At 39.7% G+C, this 16,309-nt stretch overlaps 1 protein-coding gene across 1 annotated transcript in view; it reads left to right on the forward strand.

The window, feature by feature from the left end:
- Nucleotides 1-9,483, forward strand: part of dner (delta/notch-like EGF repeat containing) — a 65,401-nt gene extending 55,918 nt beyond the window's left edge. The window contains exons 12-13 of the mRNA XM_079825214.1: nt 2,335-2,581; nt 6,238-9,483. Of these exons, the coding sequence (XP_079681340.1) occupies nt 2,335-2,581; nt 6,238-6,349 (359 nt within the window). The 3' untranslated portion in view covers nt 6,350-9,483. The remainder of the gene's footprint in view (nt 1-2,334; nt 2,582-6,237) is intronic.
- The last annotated feature ends 6,826 nt before the right edge of the window (nt 9,484-16,309 follow it).

Genomic DNA, 16,309 nt, shown 5'->3' on the forward strand with positions numbered 1-16,309 from the left:
TTTGGATCAGAAAGTCTTAAATTCAATATCATGGCATTAAATTGTGATGCAAGAAACATGGACAGAATTACAGAACCCATTCATAAAAATGGAATTTAATGTATAATGCAGAATGTCACTCAATTTGTCAAATTTTGGATGAATAAATCAAAAGTAGGTCAGTACACTTAAAGAGATAGTTCACCCAAAAATGACTGATTTTGTCATCATTTACTCACCCTAATGCCGTTCCAAACCCGTAATATTTTCAGTCATCATATAAAGCGATTGAGTCTCTTTTGAAGCGTCAAGTGGTAGTTGCTTAGCCTAGGGACAGAAATCTTTCCGATTTAATTAAAAATATCTTCATTTGTGTTCTGAAGATGAATTAAAGTCAGTAAAATAATAACAGAATAAACTATAACAAAAAAAAATACATATATGTAACAAATTTCATAGGGTCCTACATTTAATTGCAAAACAATGATGTTCTTCCAGTAGAAATTCAAAACCTCCTTAAATCAAGATACATTTAATGACATGCAAAATTAAGAAATTAAGTCTAATTTTCTGAGAAATTGAAGTGAGTTTATGCATAAAACAAGAACAAATATCTGTCATTGGGTATGAAAATGACTTGCATTGGAATTAAGTTGATTTGTATGAACCCATTGGCAGATATCTGTTCTTCTTTTAATCATAAAATCACTTTTACAAACTTTAAGCTATTTTTGTAAAAGTTATGGAGCTAGATCATGCACTTACTATAGTTATAACAGTAAATGATGCATAATTACAAGGAACTAACCCTAAACCTAACCCTGATTGTATAGTAAGTACATGTTCATTAATATTACTCAGTATTTGTATAATTACACTGTACCAAGGACACAAGTATTACCGTACATTCTACCTAACACTTTTTGAAGTAACTACATAGTAGTTAAAAACGCCTTGTATAAAGAGTGACCATGGGGGTAGCGACTTAAAGGGACATGGTGTTCTCTGCAGTTCAGTCATTTCTCCATCACGACATAGGCCTCAAGGACACCATTATGTATTCACAGGGGTAGAGAGCGGTTCCCTGAGGAGTGACGTGCTACTGCCTTTTATGGCAGCTGTGACTAGGCACCATTAGCTTCCTGTGAGCCTCGTCACGCTCTGCCAGCTCGCATCATTATAGCACCAGGGAGAGACAGGACAACTGTGACGTGTGGGGAGGCGGAGCCACATGATTCTCTCCCCATTCAGAGATTTTCATGAATACCCCACTGTGTTTATGGCTGTGCGTATGTCCTTGCTAGCTGACACTTGTCTGTGCTTGGTATTAAAGCACTTTGTCAGCTAGATTGCAATTGCAAAATGTATGAATAAACTAGATATTTTAAAGGGGTGGTTGATTATTAGAAAATATTTTCTGTTAAAGAAATCTCTTTTTTAGGACTACAACAAACGGCTGGCAGGGACTACAACAAGCTTATTCATGGGTTAGTGACATCAATAGCCCTCAAATTTACATAAACCCGCCCCCAGAAACACGCAACAAAGGGGGTGTTAAGGAGGCCATGTTGAGAAGAGGAGAAGAGGAAGAGTTGTTGTAGTCGAGCACATTTGGGAGTCTGCTCAAGCTGTCACATCCGTCTTTTCACATTTATTGCAATACAGTACGTAACACAAGTGCAATAGTATGTCATAAAAGCAAGCTGATAACATAAGTTATAACCGTAATTAAACTATACTATACCTGTTATATCGATTTATAGATTATCATGACGAAAAATGCTAATCAATGACTTGAAGATGGTTAACTCCACATCAGCTACAAACATTCATCAATTAACCAATCAGAAATGTCCTGTTTCATTCTACTTCTTAGTGAGTCTCTCCATCCAGTTTGAACTTTAAAGGCTGAACAGTTTCTGACATTTTCATTGCGTGTCTGCGTGAGGTGATCGGAGCTGCAAACACGAGCTCTTGAAGCTCCGCCCTCTTCTTGATATGGGGCCGGGGGCAGCTGGTCATTTGCAATAAAGTGACACACACAAAAACTGTGCGTTTTTGCTCACCCTCAAAAATTTACAAATTTAACATGCTATATATATAAAATGATCTGTGGGGTATTTTGAGCTAAAACTTCATATACACACTCGGGGGACATTAGAGACTTATTTTACGTAAAAAGGGGTATTATAGGACCCCTTTAAGAAAGTTTGAGCGGTCCTTGCACACACCACCAGGCTAGGATGGTGTTATGGATGGTTACTAGGAGGCATTACGTTTTTTTAAAATGTAAAACATGCAATCACATTTGTTTTCTCTCGTTCATCATTCTTCTCCTCACATTTCCTCTCACAGATCTGCAGTGGAAGATGGCTCAGCCTGTGGACACTCTGACCAACATGCCGCGTCACTCCCTGTACATAATTATTGGAGCTCTGTGCGTCGCTTTTGTCTTGATGCTCATCATCCTGATCGTTGGCATCTGTCGCATCAGCCGTATTGAATACCAGGGCTCGTCCCGTCACGCCTACCAGGAGTTTTACAACTGTCGTAGTATTGACAGCGATTTCAGCAACGCTATCGCCTCCATTCGCCATGCAAGGTAAACCATTATATATATTTACATAAACATGTATATACACTCACCGGCCACTTTATTAGGTGTAACCCCTCCTGTAACCCGGGTCCGTCGGCATGAGAGTCGGACGCTCTAACAAGGAGGGTCACAGCACCAATGTAACCCCTCCTGTTTGAACCGCCCTGCTCCAAGCGGGACTCGAACCAGGGTCCGCCGGCATGAGAATCGGACACTCTAACAGGCAGGCTAAAGGCTGCAACCACTAGCGTCAGTCGCTAGAGCGTCTCTTGAGATCAGAGGAGTGAGGTTTACTCGCACAGCGACTACTAGCTGGCCTCCGTTACACAGACACACCTTGCTAGTAACGGGGTAGGACCCCTTTTTGCCTTCAAAACTGCCTAATTCTTTGTGGCATGGATTCAACAAGGTGCTGGAAACATTACTCAAAGATTCTTGTCCATATTGACATGATAGCATTACACAGTTGCTGCAGATTTATTGGCTGTGCAACCTTGATGCAAATCTCCCGTTCCAGCTCATCCCAAAGCTGCTCTATTGGATTGAGATCTGGTCACTGTGGAGGCCATTTGAGTTTAGTGAACTCACTATTCATGTTCAATAAACCAGTTTGAGATGATTTGAGCTTTGTGATATGGCACGTTATCCTGCTGGAAGTAGCCATCAGAAGATTGTGGTCATAAAGGGATGGACATGGTCAGCAACAATACTCAAGTAGGCTGTGGTGTTTAAACGATGCTCATTTGGTACAAAGTGTGCCGAGAAAATATCCCACACACCATTACACCAGCAGAAGCCTGAACCGTTGATCCAAGGCAGGACGGATCCATGCTTTCATGTTGTTTATGCCAAATTCTGACCCTACCATCTGAATGTCACAACAGAAATCAAGACTCATCAGACCAGGCAACATTTTTCAAATCTTCTATTGTCCATTGATGATCCCCTGTGAATTGTAGCCTCGGTTTGCTGTTCTCAGCTGGCAGGAGTATCACCGGTTGGTCTTCAGCTGTTGTAGCCCGTCTGCTTCGAGGTTTAACATGTTGTGCGTTCAGAGATGCTCTTCTGTAGACCTCAGTTGTAACGAGTGCTTATTTGAGTTGCAGTTGCCTTTCTATCAGCTGAAACCAGTTTGGCATCAGTAAGGCATTTTTGCCCACAGAACTGCAGCTCACTGGATTTTTTCTAATTTTTCGGACCATTCTCTGCAAACCCTAGAGTTGTTGTGCATGGAAATCTCAGTAGATCAGCAGTTTTATGAAAGCAGTTTCTGACCAGCCCGTCTGCCCCCAAAAACCATATTCTTCCTCACCCTGTGGCCCCATCAGAGACATAGGCCACCAACAAGCTTTCTCCAGGTGTTTTAGTCCTGGGCCAGTTGTTTTAGCTGCTCCCACGTGCGGCCTATCCTCCTCAGGTCTGCCTCCAGATCACGGCACCAGGTGTTTCTTGGTTGGCCTCTCTTCCTCCTCCCTTGGGGGTTCCAGATGAGGGCTTGACTTGTGATACTGTCTGCAGGCCTGCGGAAAGGAATGTCCAATCCACCTCCAGCGTCTTTGGAGGATGTCATCTTCCACTGGTTGCTGTTTTGTTCATAACCACAGTTCTTTGTTGCTGATCTTGTCTGGCCAGTGGATCTTAAAGACCCTTCTGAGGCAGGTGTTGATGAAAACCTGGATTCTCTTCATGGCAGTGGTGGTGGTTCTCCAGGTCTCAACTCCATACAGCAAGACAGGCTTGGTGTTGAAGACCCTGGTCTTGGTGTTGATGGCGATCAGACTTTTTCAATCGGAGGAAGGGTGCTCTCGCTTTGCTGATTCGTGTTCTCACATCCGCATCTGTTCCCCCATGTCTGTCGATTATGCTGCCATGGTAAGGAAAGCTGTCCACTTCCTCTAGCGCCTCCTTTCCAAGTGTGATGGGTGTTGCACTGGCTGGGTTGATCTTTAGTACCTTGCTCTTCTCTCTATCTCTCTATTGATGTTGAGGTCCAGACTTTCCTTCATCTGTTGTTGGGTGTGAGAGAGAAAGGCCAGGTCATCGGCAAAGGCGAGATCATTCAGTTGTGTCCATAATGTCCACTGGATGCTGTTTCGCTTCTGGACTGTAGATGTCTTCATGACCCAGTCTTTTGCCAACAGGAACAGGAAGGACGATAGTAATGGAAGGACAAAAGCACTGATGCTCAGTTTGAACTTTAGCAGATCATCTTGACCATGTCTATATGGCTAAATGCATTGTGTTGCTGCCATGTGATTGGCTGATTAGATATTTGCGTTAACTGGCAGTTGAACAGGTGGACCTAATAAAGTGGCCTGTGGGTATGAGTATATACAGTTAATTTACACTCACCTAAATGATTATTAGGAACACCATACTAATACTGTGTTTGACCCCCTTTCACCTTCAGAACTGCCTTAATTCTACGTGGCATTGATTCAACAAGATTCTTTAGAAATGTTGGCCCATATTGATAGGATAGCATCTTGCATTTGACGGAGATTTGTGGGATGCACATCCAGGGCACGAAGCTCCCGTTACACCACATTCCAAAGATGCTCTATTGGGTTGAGATCTGGTGGCTGTGGGGGCCATTTTAGTACAGTGAACTCATTGTCATGTTCAAGAAACCAATTTGAAATGATTCAAGCTTTGTGACATGGTGCATTATCCTGCTGGAAGTAGCCATCAGATAATGGGTACATGGTGGTCATAAAGGGATGGACATGGTCAGAAACAATGCTCAGGTAGGCCGTGGCATTTAAACGATGCCCAATTGGCACTAAGGGGCCTAAAGTGTGCCAAGAAAACATCCCCCACACCATTACACCACCACCACCAGCCTGCACAGTGGTAACAAGGCATGATGGATCCATGTTCTCATTCTGTTTACGCCAAATTCTGACTCTACCATCTGAATGTCTCAACAGAAATCGAAACTCATCAGACCAGGCAACATTTTTCCAGTCTTCAACTGTCCAATTTTGGTGAGCTCGTGCAAATTGTAGCCTCTTTTTCCTATTTGTAGTGGAGATGAGTGGTACCCGGTGGGGTCTTCTGCTATTGTAGCCCATCCGCCTCAAGGTTGTGCGTGTTGTGGCTTCACAAATGCTTTGGTGCATACCTCGGTTGTAACGAGTGGTTATTTCAGTCAAAGTTGCTTTTCTATCAGCTTGAATCAGTCGGCCCATTCTCCTCTGACCTCTAGCATCAACAAGGCATTTTCGCCCACAGGACTGCCGCATACTGGATGTTTTTCCCTTTTCACACCATTCTTTGTAAACCCTAGAAATGGTTGTGCATGAAAATCCCAGTAACTGAGCAGATTGTGAAATACTCAGAGCGGCCCGTCTGGCACCAACAGCCATGCCACGCTCAAAATTGCTTAAATCACCTTTCTTTTCCATTCTGACATTCAGTTTGGAGTTCAGGAGATTGTCTTGACCAGGACCACACCCCTAAATGCATTGAAGCAACTGCCATGTGATTGGTTGATTAGATAGTTGCATTAATGAGAAATTGAACAGGTGTTCCTAATAATCCTTTTGGTGAATGTATATATATACAGAAATATATATTTCAAAGAATGTTAATGCTGATTCTTCCCATGCATAGAGGCTAATGCATGAGAAAATGAGACTGTTCATTTGTTTGAATTACAGGTTTGGGAAGAAATCTAGACCAGCAATGTATGATGCGACTCCCATCAGTTATGAAGATTACAGCCCTGATGACAAGCCTCTAGTTGCACTCATTAAAACGAAAGATTTGTGAGGCAATACATCTGCATACATGCACACACACCCCGCATACACAGTCACTGTTCCAGCCTTTAAAATGAGCCAATCCGTTCAGTATTTATTTCCAGAGAATAGGTTTAAAAATGAAAGAAAAAAAAACTTTTGAAATTGATATATTTTACCATCGTAAACCATGAAGCTTTTAATTCATATCAGACACAAGGGGTGCTGCACAGAATTAGTTTAATGGAATAGTCCCAAACAAATGTGCTTTGTTTGAAGACGCAAATGTTTGGTGGAATATGAGCAGATGAATAACAAGCTACATTGAAAAAGCGTGCGAGGGGGTGTTTAAACCAAACCCTCCAACCCACTAGCCTCTGATTACAAATATGATAGCAGCACTCCAAGCAAAAGCTGTAGAATTAGAAGTAATAGAGCTCATAGTACAGTTATACTGTAACTTTATACAGAAGAATTAAAAGATAAGACGATATAGGTTGCCTTACTGGTGCATGGATAGGATCAATGGTTTGGCATTACTCTGTAACTTTATATACATTGTTGTTTGCTGTTTATTTCTTCTTGTTCATTGTGGTCTCTTTTGTGTCATAAACTTGGTGTTAGCAAAGTCGTACGATACCACTGTCCATGTGAAGGCAGCACAACAAACTGCTTTTAAAAGTAATGTTTGATGGCGTCGTATCACTGAGTAAGTAATAAACTAGGACTCCTGTTTATAGTGTTTTATGGAACGTAACTTAAAGACATCTCTGTTCCAGTACATCTGCAAAGCTCCTTAAGGTGTGGTCACTTTTACCGCTGCTCTGCGAAATTTCACGGCTGAAATCCAGTCATTTAAATAGGAATTCATGCATTTGGTACTTTCACTCTTTTGACTTTAAAGGAAGCGCCAGAACATCCTAGCAACCAGTCATTTGCACGGTTGGAGCGAAAAAGTTCCCTACTCAGATTTAGCTTGTATTCAGGTTGGTCACACGAATCCGAACAGAAAGCTGCTTGGTTTGAAAGCGACATTGATACATCGCCACAATATTAGCAATTGACCTTTTTTGCCCGCAAAATCTCGCTGAAATTGTGACCGCAAATTAAAGTCAAACTCAGTACAAACTTAAAATAAATGTAAAGCGTACAATAAAATGCTAATAACTATCAAAAATTAACTTATAAAGAAACTGACAACACAAGAAAACAGGGGTTTACACCTTTGGTGTTATATCAAAATGTAAATAGATATGCACATATTGAATAAACGGCATTAAATCAGAGTAATGGGCAAAAATCTAAGTTTATGGACATTTACATGGCCTTACATGTTGTCAGGTTGTTAAGCATAATCAGTGGGAGCGCATGGAAAAATCGAGAACTGAAAATGCTTCCTTCGTGATGGAAGCTGTAGAAAATAATGTGGACAAGTGCACTGAGAATTTGTAGGAAACTTTGAAACCGTACAGAATGTTTACTGGCATAGACATGGGACTTAAAAATAGCCGCCAAGAATAAGATTACCTTCCTCATTAGTATCTGCTGAGACATTAGTGAGCTCATGGTAAGAGTACTGGAACGAGAGAAGTGTCTCTGCCAGGTCCTGGAGTCTGCTTAAGACCAGCATATTTCCGCCGCGCGCTTCTGGTGTTCCTGCAACAGGTTCCAGCTCTCTCTTTCTCTTCATTTGCATCTGGCTGGAGTGGTACTCATGGGATGTTTTCATTCTTTCCATTACCCATCTATCTTTCTCTCTTATCTTTCATATCTGCTCCTACTTATACTCATTGTACTCCTATGGTTATCCTCTTGCTTAGTATAGACGGGTAGAAGTTGCCCTCTGTAGCTGATCTGAGACTAGTTTTGATGGCTGAATTAAGGGTGCGTTCACACTTGGCATGTTTGGTTCGATTAAAACAAACCCTGGTGCGATTGCTCTGTCAGTGCGGTTTGTTTGAATAAGTGTGAACGATGCCATCTGAACCTTGGTGTTGCACCAAACAAGTGGACCGAGACCGCTGAAAAGATGGGTCTCGGTCCGCTTCCAAACGAACTCTGCAACCCAGACCAAAGACATGTAAACCAACCAAAAACAGGACATGATGTTACAAGATGTGACCCTAAAAAGGAAATTTTTTCTCATCATAGTTGCCCATCACAGTTCGGTACAGAACCGCGTCTCCTCGCAGCAGATCTTGGTTTGTGTGTTTCTGTTTTGACTCCTTTACACATTTTATACGCTCTGCACAAGTTTTCAGCTGGTCAAAATACCCTCATATGTAGCTACGCACACACAACAAGCACATTTAGCCCAGCACACAGCATTGTTTTGGATCGTGAATATGTAATAAAAGCTGACAAATCAGACTGCGAACACATTCCTATGCCTTTAGGTTCGGTATCTTTAAACGCTAAGCAGACCAGGACTAAATGTTTCTTTTTGTACGGACCAAAAGAACCAAGGGAACCGAACTATGAGTGTGAACACACCCTACAAGAATAGTTTGACTAAAATAAATTGTTCTTATGTTGTTCCAAATTAGCATTCTGTGGAACACAAAAGGAGTCATTTGGTAGAATGTTCAAGCTGCTATTTTCCATGCAATGGTGCACTATATTCAAGGTATTCCGAAGCTGTGTAATAAGCTGAAATGCAAGGTGTTCACTATATATATCTGCTGTAGCTTTCAAATCTCATTCATGTTTGTTAGTATTAAAACATTGCGCCTCTAGAAACATAATGCCATGTTTGGTTTGAACTATATGATTTCTTAAGGCTGATCTCGTTGAATGTTTTGAACTGAAAGAAATGCTGAATGAGATTGGGGGCTTTAGTGGATTGTCATTGATTGTATGACTTTTTTTGCACTTTTACTGTGTTTTTGTCCACTTTGGAGCTTGACAGTATATCACCAATCAACTTTGTTTTATGGAAAAGAGCAGCTTGGAAATTTTCCAAATAACCTGTTTTAGTGTCCTACAGAAGATGAGCATCATGAGGGTGATTCATCTTAGATGAATGAAAACTTTAAGCCTGTTGGTGTTAGGATCAGTACTAAAGGGGAGCTTCTAACCCAAGCACAGTTTTTGTTAGATAAAAGATTACACCCATTTGGTTATATATGTGGAATGATGTACTAATAAAAGTTCAAGTGAAAGCCTAAAGCCTGTTCAATGCTTGAATGTTTAACATGTAATAACAGTAAATGAGATAGAATACACATCATGATGGATGTTACTCGTAATGAAATCTGAATTACTCACTGTGGTATGTAAGTGACTGCTACATAGTTGTAGATAAGGGAGCACTATGTGTAACTTCCAATCACAGGGAACAAGACGTTTTGCAAGATACCGCACACGTCAGAAGTGTTCTCTTTAATCCAAAGAACAGACGGTAAGTCTCATACGCACACACAAACACTTTATCTCTCCAAAAACAGTCCAAACTCATAAGCATTTTCTGTGTATACTGCACAATGAAACTTGACATTTGCAAAACCATTCAGTGTTGCAATCGTGTCTCATGTCTCAAGATGAGAAACACACACACACTCAGACGGTACGAGAGGATGTGTTTTCCACAGCCGGAATGCCTTTGACTGTCTGCACATGGAATGTCCCCCAGCTGGCCGTGGCCTTATATGGAGTTCAAACGATGTCCTAAACCCTTCAGTGACCTTGTGTGGGCTCCAGATGTTCTCAAAGTAAACATCTGTAAGAATGAAGAACCACGATGACGCTCTGGCCACTCAGAAGTCACCCGGGAGGAAAGGACACACTTTTGATGGCTTTGACCTCGGAGAAAGACTAAGGTCACCTTTGACCCCCTCAAGTGTTTATTTGACCTCTCTCTTTGCTCTTTTCTATGCGGATGTCTACTATAAGCAGTTTCTGGTTCAGAACAGAGATGAATGCCTTTGTTCAGCTACATATAGTATAGAAGATATTACACCCAGTAATAATGCTTATGAACTTTTAAAGGAACACTCCACTTTTTTTGAAAATAGGCTCATTTTGTAACTCCCCTAGAGTTAAACAGTTGAGTTTTCGAATCCATTCAGCCGATCTCCGGGTCTGGTGGGAACACTTTTAGCATAGCTTAGCATAGATCATTGAATCTGATTAGACCATTAGCATCTCGCTCAAAAATTACCAAAGAGTTTCGATATTTTTCCTATTTAAACTTGACACTTCTGTAGTTACATCTTGTACCAAGTGATTTTCTAGGCCGATATGGCACAAAGTTCCTTGATTATTACGCAGGAATGAGAGTATAGTTCCTGGCCATATTGGCCCAGAAATTCGTAATTTTTCATTTGTCTTAGTACACGATGTAACTACAGAAGTTTCAAGTTTTAAATTGGAAAAATATCAAAACTCTTTGGTTATTTTTGAGCGAGATGCTAACGGTCTAATCAGATTCAATGATCTATGCTAAGCTATGCTAAAAGTGCTACTGCCAGACACAGAGATCGGCTGAATGGATTCGAAAACGGTAAAACTCAACTGTTTAACTCTAGGGGAGACGGAAAATGAGCCTATTTTAAAAAAAAGTGGAGTGTTTCTTTAAAGTAGTTCACTTCAGAATAAAAATTTCCTGATAATTTACTTACCCCCACGTCATCCAAGATGTTCATGACTTTCTTTCTTCAGTCAAAAATAAATTAAGGTTTTTGAGGAAAACATTCCAAGATGTTTCTCCATATAGTGGATTTCAATGGGGTACAACAGGTTGAAGGTCCAAATTGCAGTTTCAATGCAGCTTCAAAGAGCTCTATACGAGAAATAAGGGTCTTGTCTAGCGAAATGATTGTCGTTTTATAAAAAAAAACATTTTAACCACAAATGTTTGTCTTGCGCTGCTCTGTGATGCGCAATGCATTACATAATCACGTTGGAAAGGTCACGCGGGACAGGCGAAAGTACATATCAAGTGTTGACAATGCAAACATGCAAAGACTAAAGGCTGATTTATACTTCTGTGTCAGACTTACGGCGTATCTACGCCGCAAGTAACAAGCGTCGGTTCATTTATACTTCTGCGTTGTTGTCCGCGTCAATTTGCAATTACACATGCAGGCCGCTAGTAGGCAGTGTCCACGGGCATGTTGATGGTGTAACTCACAGTATCAAGGCAGAAGAAGAAGAAGCTTGTTTTGTACACTGTCGGAGTAGCAGCAGCAGTGATTCTAGCAGCTTGAGTTGTTGTATCTAATTCAAAATAAGCATCTCTAGTTGATTAGTAGAGTTAAATAAGAGGCGATCTGACGCTGGAAAGCGTTTTTGAAATCATGCAGAGCTCGTGGCGCTGTTTTCAGTGTCGGTGGCTCGTGCACAGACAAGAGCTTCAATCGATTGCCATTGCGGAGATTTTATTCAATCCGTTGAAATCACAAAACGAAATGCACCCAAATATGTCCCTGTTCTTGATATACAATCACTGATTAACATCTTTGGTTTTAATGAGAAAATAAATAAATAAATAAACTATACAATGGTGGATTAGAACCCAGAACCACTGGTACGTTTAACAAACATTCAACCACTAGACAATCAAGAGCTCACACACACTCACAGCGGATCTATGTATTTATTTACTGACATAAAAGAATCTCTGAACTACAAAATATTGTGTCAAATAGCAGATGTAAGGATGAAACTATCATCCCATTTCCGGACACACACACACTCCTATCGCAGATTTTTTTTACTGATTTATTGACCTGAGGGAGGGGTTCTGGCAGACCAATCACAGCGCTTGCGGTCCGCATAAAATTGACACGTTTTTTGGAGAGGTGCACGTCAGGGTACGTCGTAGGCAGGCACGTGCTTGGGTGCTCGAGCCCCTGCCCTTTTTCAAAATGAATCAAAAGTGCCCCTCTCTGACAAATATCAATGATAATATCGTGGTCAATAAAACTACATAAATGTGATTATTATAACATGACAATGTATACAATAGTAACGGACGGCTCAAAAGTCGGATAATTTCTGTTGAGGCGTTGCTATAACGTGTTGCTATGGGTTGCATTGCGTGCGTTTTGATTGACAGCTGATTTTCCACTGTTCGGAAACGGCTCTCGAGCCAAATATGGTCCTTTCAGAGAGTGTGTGGCCTCACGGGAAAAAAGTAAACCAATATTTTTTTTTTTCATCCATAATCATAGCTAATGTGTTGATTTAATTACAAATCAATATATTATATATTTTAAAGTATTACACAATCCACCAATGCCCGTTTGTCATGTATATACACCAACCAATCGTGATCTGGCAAAGCAAGTTCAAATTCCATTGGGCGATGTGAAGTGAAGCGGTAATTTACTGTTCTTATTCATAAATCGGTTGAAAATGACATGGACAGACGAACTAACGTTTGTGGAACGATTTCCTGCGGTTTGCTCATTTTATAAATTGCATCACTGACAAAATGGATTTTAACTGACAACAAACAAATCACTGTAAAACCATGCAGCAGCAAAAGTAGCGTTAATGGTAGTGTTAAATTCACTTGTATTTATGTATATTGATACACCGTTTACTACTTCATGAAAATATCAAAGTTAACAAAACCCAAGTGCCACCGGCACCTACAGGACTATTATGTGAAGTGCAGGCTGGCGAAATGGTGACGTGAAAGGACTTTATTAGCTATATTAACGTTACCATTTTTGAATATTATGCAGCATTATGAAAGAAGTCTCTTAAGTTCATCAAGCCTGCATTTATTTAATAAAAAACAGCAATATTGTGAAATATTATTAAAATAATGGTTTTCTATTTTAAAATAATTTAAAATATAATATATTCCTGTGATCACAGCTGGATTTTCAGCATCATTGCTCCACTCTTCAGTGTCACATGATCATTCAGAAATCATTCTAATATGAGGATTTAATGTCAATGATGGAAACTGTGATACTCTTTTCAAGATTGTTGGATTAATAAAAAGTTAAAAAGAACATAATGTAATAATATTTCACAATATTAGGCTACTGTTTTTTCTGTATTTTTGATTAAATAAATGCAGGCTTGATGAGCATATATATATATATATATATATATTGCCCCTTTTTTACATTTGAGCCCCTGTCCCTGAAGAACTCTCTGCACGGCCCTGGTCGTAGGCTATGCCAACACACAGCCTACGGCGTACACTCGACGCAGAAGTATATATTGGGCTTAAGTCAAATGCCCTTCACAAAAAAAACAATGATGATTTTGGGGTAGGAGGAGAAAATGAGATGGAGTTTTTCTTCCTTACCGCTGTATTTCTGCCTACGTCACGCGTGACATGGCACATCTCACAACACCGCAAGAATAGCATTTGTGGTTAAAAAATATATACATTTTAATGTTTTTATCAAATTAGCGTTTCGCGACCATTATTGTACCGCATTGAAGTCCACTATATGGAGAAAAATCCTGGAATGTTTTCCTCAAAAACCTTAATTTCTTTTCGACTGAAGAAAGAAAGACATGAATATCTTGGATGAAGTGGGGGTGAGTAAAATATCAGGAACATTTTATTCTGAATATGTGCTGCTGCATCTATAGTTATAGTATAATCTCCAAGACCTAAATCTAACTTCTCTCCACACCCCAAAGGTGTGGGCTACTATGGGTGTAAACCAGATATGGTGGTTTAACTGCTTTGTAAATCCTGGAAAATCCCAATTCAACACATCGTTTATAGACAGGTAGGGTCAATTTCTGACCTGTGACATCATGAGGGTTTCAGATGGTCTGGTTTTACCACACCGCTTCTCTTTGAGTCACTGAATCACACCCCATCATTCACTGGACATCTGCTTTGAAAGCTTTTACCTTTCTTATAAATTTCAGTCTAAACAAATCATAATTGAACTTTTCATGTAGGCGAGATGTAAGGTCATAAATGCTTGATTTTCTCTAGCAGTGACATCCATAATAAATAAATAAAAAAATCCTAACAAAAATGTAAATCAAATTTTGCTATGCTGGAAAACAAGTGACCACTGTGATCCATGAAGAAAAGGAATTTTTGATTTTTTTAGTTATTCTTCATAAATGTCAGGTCGAAGCTAAATGTTTTATATGTTGACATTTTACAACATTAGAATTATAATTGTACAATATTTTGGCCTTTTTGCTGTTTCATGAATTGGATTTCATAATTGTTTAAATCTTGAAGTTTTGAACAGCCTACATGTTAAAACGCCTATTTATGCCATGGAAGATGCCAACTTTACAAATAAAAGGGACCCACTTTATATTAGGTGGCCTTAACTACTATGTACTAACATTTTAATTAATAATTTTTAATAATTTGATACAATGCACTTATTGTGTACATACATGTTTTTACATTGTACTTACATTTAAAAAAAAAATACTTGCATGTAATTACATCTGTAATTAATTTCTGTAGTTACATTTGTAATTACACAGTTGACATTTCCCTTACATCTAACCCTACCATAAACTTACCCATACCACCACACCTGTCCCTAACTTTACCCGTATCCCACCTCAATATCAGCAAAGGTGTTTTGCAATACAATTTGAACACAGTTAGTACATTGTACTTATTTTTTGATGTAAGTACATAGTAGTTAAGGCCACCTAATATAAAGTGGGGCCAATAAGGGTAATAAATATACATATCTCTTTGCATTTTTCATATCACAAAGATGTTCTTCTAAAATCAGGAGCTTTGCTCTACCCTATCACTGAAAAATATTAGCCTAAAGTACTGATAAGTCCTTGTGTGTCAGTGGAGATAACCGATATGCGACCAGGCTCTGATAATATTTTAACAATAAAAGTCATATGTGATTTATGTTTAGAATCAGAAGTAGCTATGCCACATTTATAAATGATTCACTCTTTTTTATCAATCGGTTTTGCAAAAAGGTAAATTGAAAGGTGGATATTTACCTACAATCCACTGTAGGAAACAAAACCTCCAAATGACTTCTATCATTTGTCAATAACAAAGCAGCTCTTAAAGTCCCCATGAAATCCAAATTTAATTTTTTTTGGCTTTTAGTATGAATATGTTAGTGTTCTCCAAAAAAATGACAAAATTCACTTTTAGAAGATATAAGCGTTCAAATCTTGCAGTCTCTCACTTCCGCCATTATGGATGAATGATTTTGATGACTCAACTTCAACTTCACATCAGGTTTTCTGTCCAATCAAATGCTCTCTAGAATCTGACTCCCCGCCCCCTACATTATAAATAAACGCTGAAGCTGCAGCTGAAATCGGTTCACACATTCACTATTTTCTGAATGGCACATAGTGCACTATGTAGGGGATAGGGAATGACAGTGTAAATATGCTTTCCATTGGGGCGTGTTGGGATAACAGTTTAAGACCCAGAGACCAGATATGTTGAAAGAAGACCAGGAGTCAGGTTGTTCAATAAAATGAAGAGAATTTACTGAAGAATAGTTTGCAGTTTTATCGGTAAGAGTCAGCGTCAGAGTCTCACGAGGAGGTCGCAAGCCAGACTCTACCTTACACACAATTTTCTGCCCCAATTATAATATTTTCAAGGGCAGTAGTTACATCATGGCTAACAAGTGGACTACTCTGATTGGTTGAGAAAACATAAAACCTAAGCAATTTTCCACACATGGATAGATAGGAGTCAAAATAGTTGCCACACAATCTCTAGATTTAGATCAATGATGACCTCGGAGGCCATGGAGAGGCGTCTTAGGGTCTGGGGTGGCATCCAGAGTTGCCCCATCGCTCCAACACAGATCCCCAGGGATCTGTGTTGAGTCCATTACTTTTTAGTATGTACATTTTTCCCCTGGGACAACTTCTTAGATCATTGGGTCTTAAATATCATTTTTACGCAGATGACACCCAAATCTACATTCATTCTAAACCAGGTGATAATACAGCTGTTGCATTCCTTGAACATTGTATCTCGGAGATAAAAATCTGGATGTCTCAAAATTTTCTTTGCCTAAATAGCAATAAGACTGAG

This window comes from Gobio gobio (assembly GCF_949357685.1).
Source record: "Gobio gobio genome assembly, chromosome: 9".
Classification (NCBI taxonomy): domain Eukaryota; kingdom Metazoa; phylum Chordata; class Actinopteri; order Cypriniformes; family Gobionidae; genus Gobio; species Gobio gobio.